This window comes from Egretta garzetta, unplaced genomic scaffold (genome assembly GCF_000687185.1).
Source record: "Egretta garzetta isolate BGI_Z169 unplaced genomic scaffold, ASM68718v1 scaffold145, whole genome shotgun sequence".
Classification (NCBI taxonomy): Eukaryota; Metazoa; Chordata; class Aves; order Pelecaniformes; family Ardeidae; genus Egretta; species Egretta garzetta.
The window spans coordinates 1,915,724-1,926,281 of NW_009259687.1; the positions used below are offsets into that span (position 1 = coordinate 1,915,724).

The window sequence follows — 10,558 nt, forward strand, 5'->3', positions numbered from 1 at the left end:
GCCTTCCCCTTGCTGGGGGATTTGAACATCTGTCCCCCGCACTGAGGAGCCTCCTGATTTCCATCTGGCTGTGTGCGCACTGCTGCTGAGGTTAAACGTTCTGCTCAGACCTTTACACCATGAGTCTGGTTGCTGCTTGCAGGTTGAGGAAGGAGCCACTCTAGCTCTCCTGGTCCTGCCTGTTTGTGGGGCAGTGTGCCGTAGGTGCCAAAGCAAAGTTTTGCAAAGAGCATTCGAAAGCAAGCAAAATAACCCACAATGAAATCTAAGCAACTTGTGCTTTTAGCAAGAAATCTTTCTGTGATGTCAAGGTTGTGCAGGCTGAAGTGGCCTGGTCCCCACGCTGGGGTCCGGACAGGCAGGGAGTCACTGCAGGGCTGGTCATGGTGTGACTGGGACCTGTCAGCTGGATGCTTGCTGTGGCTGGGGGTAACGGTGCATACAGTGTGACCGCAGCATGGCTGATGTGCCGCATGCTTGCATCCAGACTTGCCCTGTAAAGTGCCCTTGGCATGGCACCCCAGGAGCAAACCAGGGAAACCATAAGGATGGTCAGAATTAGGCCCTTGATCTCCCAGCGAGCGGGTGTCTGTCTGGCACAGGTCTGGCGTTTCAGCTGCACGCAGGACTGGGGCTGTGCCTGCGGGGCACCGGCGCTGTTGGCAGAAGCTGGGGGCCTCCAGTCCCATGTGCCTGCTTATGTGAAGGTGTGGGGCAGCCTGTGTTTTCCCATGTCTCCTGCATACTGCGGTCAGCCAGAGAGGCTGGAGCCTTCTGCGTGCCCTGGTATTGCGAGAGGCAAGCCTGACCCCAGGCCTGACACAGCTCCCCGCAGTCAATACCAGAGCAAGGCAAGAGGAGAAGGGATTAGAGGCAGGGCATGTTTTACAATAATCCTGCAACGTGTGCTGCATTCCAGGCCAGGAGGAGCTGGAAGGCGAAGGCACAATGCGTGAAAGATGGCCTTTCCCAGAGTCCTGTGGAGCAGGCAAGGGGCAGAGCATCCCTGCATCCCAGCCCCTCAGCTGGAGCCTTATGTGGGTACCAGCACAGCTGCCTAGTTCTTGGGAAAGGAGCTGTGTCCTCTTTCCTCTGAAATTAAAAGACAGGAGCTCCATGTAGGGGCATGAAAGCAGCCCTGTGTAGCTCTCCAGGGAGGGATGAGGCGTTAATCATCAGATTTTCTAGTCTTAGGGATTAAAACATTAACTGGTTTAGTCCTAATTGTCCTACCGAGCCAGCATGGCTACAAGAGGGAGAGTGATTGCCTGCCACCGCCACCAGAAGCAGCAGGCTGGTTTATGGTAGCAATCAGCTTGACAGTAAGTGGAAAGAGCTTTTTTTGTATGAGGTGTTCCTGGTGCCCTGTGCTGAGCAATGAGCACTATCCTGCCGAAAGGGCTGGGGCTGTGCAACCGCTGCTGTGGCTGGGAACGTGTGGGTGTGCAGCCTCTGCCCCATTGCACAGAGGCGTACCGTGGCTCGCTTCTGCTTCTCATGGGCTCCATATAAAGCGAAAAGAGAAGCTAAACTGGGAGGTGGGAGATACCGTAGTGGAATTTGTATATTAATAACTTACAGCGCTTCACACTCATTAAATTAATTAATTAAATGTCTCAGAACCCCAAGGCTACTCAGCAAGTTGATTTCAGAGCTGGGATTAAAAATCTCCTGCCGCCCTTCCCCCATGCTGTCGCAGCACTTCTGGCTCCATTCTGGCTTTTGCTCTTTCCACTTACAGGTTTCCTTGCTTGAGCTCTTTGCCTGCAGCCCATGGATTGGATCTATCACAGTGGCTTGCGAAGAACTGGCCAAAAAGTCTGCAGATACGGTCTGCTTTTGTTTAGGGAACAGCCCATCCTTTGCCCTCATCTAGGCATAAACTTATCCTATTTTGTGGCCCACTGGGCAGGGTAGCTCTGGTCACTCCGAAGCATGAGCCCTGCCAGAGGCTGTCTCCCAGTGCCTGGTTTTCCCAGTTTCCTGGGCACTGTCTCCTACAGACCAGGGCCATCTTCTCCTTGGGTGCTCTGTCATGAATGTTGCTGTTGGCTCTGTAGGGCATCAAAGCAAACAGCTGTCCTGAAGTCATGGGCTGGATTGCTGCACTGCAGCCTTCCCAAGCTTGTCCCTCTCCAGTTCTCAGTCCATCTCTTCTGGGTGTCGGTAGGTATGGAGGCGAGATGCTTACATTTGCTGACAACATGCATCTTCCCTTTCTCATGTTGAATCTTGTGTTGAAAAATCTCATAATGACATTGTTTGGCATTTTCTTGGTCATCCTATCCACAGATGAACACGTGGGTCTTGCTCATGGCTGATGGATCACCTCCATCTCTCTCACCTTTCTTTGAGCCAAGATACTCTAGCCGTTCTGCATTGCACTCTATACCTTAAAGCCTCCAACTTCCATTAAGCGATATAAGACAGGGAGTGTAGCTGAGCTGGTCTCTTTCCTGTGTGCAGTGGTCGACATCCCCAGCAGGTTTCAGTGGCGTGGGCCTGAAACCTCAGTGCACCCTTCTGCCAGTGTTGCTCCTGCATACATCCTGCAGATGCATTTTTAAACAAACTCTGGATATTTAGTGTATGGTCCTGTGCCAACTTCAGGAGAGCCTGCTCTCTGCGCTCTCCCAGTGCTGTAACCTCTGTCAGCCTGGCTCTGATTGATGCTATTAATATTTCAGAGATCATTTAGGATCTCCGCCTTGGCCGTGCTCTGCGCTCAGGGAAGAGCTGTCCTGTGTGGATGCCTGCAGCTGCCGGAGGAGAGTGCTTGCTGCCTGCCGGTGTGGTTTGGAGGAGGCAGGTCTGCAGGTTAGCAGGGCCACTGGGACTCATGGGAGCACAGAGCCTTCAGAGAGGTGATCACTAGCCTCTAGCAGGTCCAAGCTGTAGGTGAGGGTCTTTCAGCTTCCCTGGAACATTCTCTTCTGCCCGTGCCTTTTGGCAAAGGGGACAGCTTCCCTCTGGACGTTGTCTCTGCAGACTGCATTTGGCCAAGGTCCTTGCTATGGACGGATGTCCCTATGCTCAGCCCTTCCAGTTCTTGGAGCTGGCCTCGGCGGAGCTGCCAAACCCAAAAGAGTTCTGCATCTCTCCTGTGGTTTGAGTCTTCCTTTGCCATCACACCTTGTACAATTTGGCCCCACAGAGTTCGTTCTGCTGCAGCCTTGCCTCTGGGGTCAGTCGGTGCCGATCAGGAGGTGACTGAGATCCTCCAACAGTGCTCTGCTGTGTGCCATCTCTGGCTGCCTCTCAGGAGCTACACATGGACCCATCCTGCACCTCCCTGCTTGTGCTGTGCCCTCCGTCTGCTCTAAACAGTGGAGCTGCATGGCCGTTCCTCTCGGTGCAGGAGAGCTCTGGCGATGTTCTGCTTGTTCAGCCTACCCCATGGGGCCCAGCTAAATCCAGCTGTGGGAATGAGGCCGACATGCTGCAGGGTCGGGGGCTCTGGCAGATCCAGGAGACAGTGAAGCTGTGTGACTGAATCCCAGACTGTGTTTGCTCTGCCTAATTATCAAAAGTATGAGTTTGTTCTGCTAGGTGCACATTATGCCTTTACTGTGGTGTAATTATGCCAGCTGCCTATGTTTAGTGTCATAAAAAGGAATAAAATGCCCATTACCCGCCTAAAGAATTCTTCTTGTGGGTTTTTTTTATTTTTATTGCTCTGGAGTACACAGTGGGGATATCTTTGATCGGCAATTCTCCATGTAAAATAGCTAGTGAAATACTGTGCCTTTCGGAGAGCTCCTCCAGCCAGCAGCCTGTGAAGGCAGCTGGCCCGCCAGCCTCACCTGGCGCTGCCTCTGCTGCTTGCTGCCAGCCCGATCTGCTGGTCAAGATGGTGAAGCCACCATGTGCCATCACGCTGCCTTTCCCCGTGGGAGCTCGCCTGCTTTCCAGCAGCATTTCCCTGCTGCCATCCAGGTCCCAAAGCTCCCTCCTGCTGACACAGTGCCCAAGAGGTGCTGGGTGCTTTCCAAGCCTGGGAGAAGACGTGGCCTCTCTACCTGCAGGAGCTGTTCAGAAGGACACAACAGTGCCTGGGTCTTGGCTGAACTATATTTTGGACAGAACCATGTGCCAAGGAGTCCTGTGCCCAGGGGAAGCCTGTAAGGTAGTCAAGGGAGCAGCGCAGAGCAATGTGTGGGTGGGAGCCACGTGCTCCTTCGCCCTGCCTAGGCTGGAGTGCCGAAAACACAAGCCAAGCAGCGTGAACCTTCCAACGGCTTTGTGGTACTCTTGCAAGAGCAGGGATGCTAAGCCTCGTCCCCCAGCCAACCCACGGCCCCTGCAATTGGGCTTCGTCTGCTTTGGGGTTTCTTGTGGTGTCTAAATATCTGGGGCCATGTTTCTGTGGTGGTGAGAGGTGCCTCGGAGGAGCCACGTCCTCCAAGAGCTGAGGTTCTGTGCAAACATCAATTACCAAAACACATACTCCTGCCAAGGAAGAGCAGCAGGAGGCTTGCTTTGTGTGTGTAAAAGCTAGGGGTGTTTTGGTGATGCTAAATAATTTCTGATGGGAAAAAAAACCAAGCAAACCAAACAGAAAACCCCAAATCCAAACCCCACATCTTTAGAGGTTGTTAAAAGCTGCCTCTCTGCCTTTCCTTCTTCTAATAGTTTCAGTCTCTAATTGGAAACGGACTTTATTAGCCTCATTAGGAGCAGTTAGTGCTGGCTATAGATAGCTCTTAAATCTATGGTTTCAGTGGATGGTAAATATGTTGTTTTAGTTGGTTTATTTTTCAACTCAATGATATTTTCAGCAAGTCCCTGGTCTCCCCAGCCCGGCTGTGCCACAGATACCTCACACAATGTCCCTTTTAATTCCCTCCGCTTATTTTTTACGTCAGGTGTTCCTTGAAGTGGCCTTCACAGCTCTCCACCCTTTCAGCCGACGACTACGACAGGGGAAGATGGACTTGCACCTCCCTGCAGCTTCATTGCATATGCACACACCGTCTGCCCCAGCGGCACGATTGCCTTGGTGAAGAATCCAAGGGGCTGCTGATAGCAATCATTGATTAAGAGGGTAATTGTCCTGAAAATTCAGATTGATCAAAAGGCAGAAATGATAACTTGTGTAACTGTGTTTAAAACCACGTCCTGTCAATAGGGGAGACTTGAGACGTGGCGAGCAGAAAGCAGGGAGAATTGGATGTGCGAGCGGGTGAGTGTGCCTGTGGTTCGGGGAGGAGGGGGAGCCATTCTTCCTTGGGGTCCGTAGCAGGATGTTTCTTGTCACTGATGCTGGGCTATTGGAGATTCAATCACTTTTATCTTCCCCTCTCTCTCAATCCAAATGCCTTTTCATATTAGAAAATTAGAATCTGCTCTGCTCATGCAAGATTTATTAGCTCTGCTGAGCAATACCACAGAAGAGTAAATGATGTCGCATTTCAGGGGCTTTTTACACGTTATGACCAAACTTGCAACTTCTTAAGTATTCTTCCATTGAGCCACTGCAGGGTGTGAAAGGATTGGGGAGACAAACTTCTCTCTGGAAATAGTTCTGCACCAGTCTGGATGTCTCTTCTTTATTATTGGAATGATTGGATTTAGTTGCTAATACGGATCTTTTCTCTGGGCTCAGTTTCTGCATTTATTGCTCTGGAAATCAAACTCTTAAGAATGGAGCCTGTTTATTGCATTTTTTTTCTTGGTCCCCTTTGTAGAAACACTTTTCAGTGCTAAAACGTTTCTCTTTGGAGCTCTGCTGCTAGCTGGCACTCATTTACATCTGAAGAAGACAAATCCTGTTTCCTACTCAAATGTTTTCCCTTGTGTTTTGCACTGGGTGACTGCTTTTTTAAATGCCTTCTGACCTTATGTCATACACGGCTCATGTTTTACGTAGTGACAGTCCTTTGGTCTTCAGGCACTAGATGCTAAAGCTCTTTAAAGACATGAATGAATTCAGGCTCATAACGCTCAATAGGTATTATGCTGGGGATACTGAGGCACGGCTGAGTTGGAAGATTCTCCTGTGAATCCGTATCAGAGATTGGAATAGAAATTAGGTCTCATCTTTCCTGCTTCTGGACTTCAGCCACAAGGCTTGTTCATGAGGCTTTTCACTTTCAAATTGCTTTGCAGGCATTAAATCCATGCAGCGTCCTCATGGGCTGGCTGCACAGGGGGGTCACTCAGCCGCAAGAGTCAGAACGACCGGCTGTTGGGAGCCTCTGCCTGAGGTGCCGTCCGGAGCCTTTCTCCCCCTCTCAAAAACGAAGGCATCTGAGATTCACAATATTTCACTGATGATATACAAACCCCTGGCGCTCTGCAGCACTCCGCCCCTCTCACCATGGGCATTGTGTGTGTAGCCCCTATAGAAAAATTGTGGCTGTTGTCAAGGTAAACACCATTTTTCTGCTATTTCTGGTTTGGAATATTTGCAAAAGGAAGGAAATTTTTCTCCAGCCATCACTTTTTAGGAAAGTAGACGGCACCACACAGGGATGCTGATACCGCTGCTCAGTGTCTCACACCAAAACCACCGTTAAACAACAGAAGCCAGAATCAAGCTGTGGAAGGGAATAGTCCATTCATAGCTTCATCTGCTGTCATCATCCTGCGATGGAGCCCAGCGCCTGCAGCTGAGCTTCTGCCAATCTTTTGTCTATTTGGGTCTGACTTTTCCTTGATGTGGCTGAGCTGCTGGGAGGATTGCGGTGTAGACAGCGTGGTGGAGAGGTTGGGACAACACATCAGCATGGCCAACATGGGGCTTCTTCGTGGCACATCATTGTGGGCTGCAAGGACTCAGCTGCCTCTTTTCCTTGGCAGCTTTAAAGGGACTTTATTACCAGGCAGTGCTAATTACATTTAAAACAACACCATACTTGGACCTGTCCAAATGCCTGTCTAACTTGGCGCAAAGCTTTGCCATTTATCTTAGCAAAAGGCATTTCTGAAGAGATGCTTAAAGCTGTGGCTGGCTGGCAGGGAGGTTTCTTGTTGAGTGTCAGTGCTTGGGAGGCGGATACACTTGACAAGCAGAAGGACTTGACTTTTTCCCCTTCCGTGTACAAGCACTATGTATTATTCAAGGTCTTCTTAAGTCAATGCTGGGTTATTAATCGGTCGCTTCTCTGCATGTTAAATTTGCCTGCTAATTTTAAGGCTCTGAAAGAGGACTGCAGCTATGAGCTTGCACGGTGTTTTCCCCCCGTGCGTCTCCGTACACCCCCGTACGTGTGTTCTGGGGCCGCTGCAGCCCCTTGCCTTGGGTGCGGATGATGTGGTGCTGCCTGCACACCAGCTGCACGGGGAGGTGAGCTCCATGTTACTGACTGAATGTTCCCATTTCCAGATAGTCAGTGATGGTGGGGGCAAGCAGGGGCAGGGCCAGAGCAGAAAAAGCCTTACCAAACCTTGGGGGGCCAGGTAAGGCCCCAACAAGCCACTTCCCAAGGAGTCCTACAGTCCCAGGTGACACTAGAGAGAGATACAGTGGCATCCAGGTCTGAGGCAGGCATTGTGCACAGCCCAGGAGGTGTTTGCTCCATAAGATACATGCTGCCCACCTCCCCTTGGCTCCCGCTTGGTTGCAGGCTGATGTGATGAGTTACTTGCAGCTGGTTTGGGAGACAGCCTCTGCATCTTGGGGCTCTTCCTCCCCTGTCCCCCAGCCAGGCTCCACTCTCTGGTCTCCTCTCCCTCCACAAACTCTGGCGGTGGGAGGCAAGGCACGCAGGCCAGCAGCGCCTGCACGTTCCAGGAATCACGTCAGCTGTCATTACTTACATTACCTTGATTGGGAACAGTCAGTTATGTCACCGTCCATCATTGTGTCTCTCCCAGGAGACGCTGAGGAAGGAGGAGAGGAGCAGGAATTACAAAGCGCTTCTGCGGAGCTCTGCCAATCCCACTGCTCCATTGGCTGAACATCTGTCATCAGACAGCTTGAAGAGAAAGTGCTTTGTCTGATGGATCTTCCCATTGTAGCTCCGCAGGGAGGAGCCTCCTGCAACACCGGGACTGCCCCGAGGGAAGAGCACTGGGGGCTTTTGTGCAGTTTAACATGAAGGGAATGATGCTGCTGCCTGGAAAGCTTGGTGGGGGACCGCAGGAGAGCCTGCTGGGCATCTGGGGCTGCAGGCTGGGCTATCCTGGCTGGGGGCTGCTTTGGAGCCAGGTAGAGTTACCAAAACTGTCTCCAGTCCAGTTGAGGTGGAGCTTGGACTTGCACGTTGTCCCCACGCGTGACTGCGGAGGATTCCTGGCAATGTCTCAGGTGGGAGTTCATCTTCCCTTTGGCTGGGAGCTCCAGATTCTCCTAATGAGAATGATACTTGGCTTTTGATGAAAGAATCTTCTTTTTTCTAGTGGAAAATGATCTGGAACATTTCCAGCCCTCTCTGCCCCAATTGATTTGGGACTCTGGCTCCAGTTCCAGCAGCGAGTCTCTTCGGCTGGAACCACCTCGCAGGCTGGTGGACAACACATGGCAGTAGCTGTGTCCATCTCTGATGGCAGAGCCCATGATGCCACAAGCGGTGGGGAGGATGGGTTTTCTGTCTAGCCACCTCGTGTGAATCAGTTTGTGCCAGAACTCAAGGTGGGTTTGAGAGGGTAAGGAGGAGTGGGAGCTCTGTGGCTGTGGCTGGGAGGTGATCCATGGCAATGAGTCCAGGTTCCCCAAGGCTTGTGTCACCATGTCTGTCACTGCTGAAAGCGAGAAAGCTTCAAGAAGCACCCATGGCCCAACAGGAGATGCTGGGAGGCGGGGAAGGCAGTAGTACCTGCCTCCTTGGGTTTCTTGCTATGTGCGTGTTGGTCCAGGCACCGTGACTTTGGCGGGACCATTACCCGTTAAGCACAGTGCTCACATCTTAATTCCTGTTACCTGGGCAGGGAATGAGGGTGGTCTGGCAGCAGCTAGACCTCAGCGAGTCCCAAGGAGGTGGGTGTTCAACCCAGCTGGGACCTGGTGGTGCACCTCCAAAGATCAGGCAGCTGAAGGGGAGGAAAGCCAGGGCAGGTGAGGCCTGCACCCGGGGACTGAAGTGGGGAAGAGAAGTTTCATGGTTCTGTATGTTTCTCCTTGGAGTGGCTCCATCAAAGGCAAGAAGATGGTTCAAAAGGAGATCTTAAAACACAGAGAGGAGCTGGCTGGTGCCAGCAGTGGCACGTGGGTGCTGCATAGGGGGTGTGTGGGGGTAGGTCATGGGCAGCTGAAGCAGCCTGGTCTGAACCAGAGCTGCTCAAGGCATCTTGTGCGAGTACAGCCAGCGAGGTCTGACCTGTAATCCATCCTGTCACTTAAAGAACTTGCACTATACAGAAGTGGTGCTTTATGTGAGCCAGGGGCATTGCTGCTGTTACTTTTAGCTGAGTTTGAAGAGCTCTTGCTGTCCCCAGCTTTACGTGTAGGCTTTGTTGTGCTGGATGGCCCAGGTGCATGGAGCTTCCTAAGCACAAAAACGATGGCAGAGGATACATGGAGCAGGGGAGAGTTGTTCTGGAGGTGGGTTTCCATGGTGGGGGAATAGCTGGTGAAGTGAGTAAATACGTGCTATAAACATGTTCAGAGCATCTCTGCGTGAAGAACCCAGCACAGCCTTTTCGAGTAAATAGAAAGAGAGCCTGGGTTCAGTTCATATGTCTGTTTTCTTTTCTTTTCTTCTTCTGGTCAACTGTGGCTGTAGATAAGAGTTTTCTATTTGAAGTTCAGAAGGGAAGGGAAATCCATTGTTAGAAGAGGAGACTTTCTTTTTGCTTGATATCTATCTCCAGCAACACAGCAGAGAAGGAAAAGATTTGCTATGATAAAGGTAGCTTTAAAAAAAAAAAAAAAAAGGCACATTGAGTGTTGCTTTTCTCTGTACTTCAAAGCCTGGAGTAATATGGAACAGTGTAAAAGAAGAGAGGAAAAAAAAAAACAACCTAGCCCAGCCTCTGCACGGGGGCTGTGAATGCAGAGCCATAATAGAGCACCGTCCTGGCCAGAAATCCAGCGCTCTGCCCCAGCCGTGCGGCTGGGCTTGGCATAGTGGTTTTTGGTGGGCACAGCACCTACCAGGAGCCCACAAGGATGGGCTCAAAGGGGGACGTTCATTGTGGGGGGAGCAGAGGAAACGTTTTGCAGGTGTGCATCCTATGGAAGGACTGAACCAAGGGAAGTCACTTGCTGGAAAGAAAATCAGGCAAGTCTGGAAGCAGTATGGGAAAATGTGCCAATAAACATTTAATTATTAAAATAACTCGGAGATTGCATGGAGTGTTCAATACAGCGTGGCAGAGTGAAAAAGCTGAACAGCGTAGCTCTGGTAAAGGCTGTGGGTGGGAAATGGCTAAACGTCTCTGTCCATGCGCCCCAGAGCCAGTGGGGTTGGCTTTCTGGGGTCCTGGGCTGTAGGATCAGCTTTCCCTGGGGCTCAGTCATTTCCGAACGAACCAGAGCAGAGGAGCGCTGGGGAGGGGGCGCCTGTGGCTGCCACCCCCTTGCTTGGAGCAGGCAGGGCTGAGCTCCATGAGCATACAGGGGGGCTCCAGCCTCCACGATCACCAGCGGGACTTGGGTTGCCCCAATGCAGGACCA

The 10,558-nt window shown here is 51.5% G+C and overlaps 1 protein-coding gene across 3 annotated transcripts in view; it reads left to right on the top strand.

The window, feature by feature from the left end:
- The window catches only part of ERI3 (ERI1 exoribonuclease family member 3), a 95,872-nt gene that overhangs the window by 58,567 nt on the left and 26,747 nt on the right, over positions 1 to 10,558 (top strand). For 2 of the 3 annotated variants that reach the window (XM_035894247.1, XM_035894248.1), the window contains one exon: positions 4,866 to 5,036. The exons of the other annotated variant lie outside the window; for it this stretch is intronic. In XM_035894247.1, coding sequence (XP_035750140.1) covers positions 4,866 to 5,003 — 138 coding nt within the window. In that variant the 3' untranslated portion in view covers positions 5,004 to 5,036. Of the gene's footprint in view, positions 1 to 4,865; positions 5,037 to 10,558 lie in introns of those variants that run through there. 3 annotated transcript variants of the gene reach the window in all.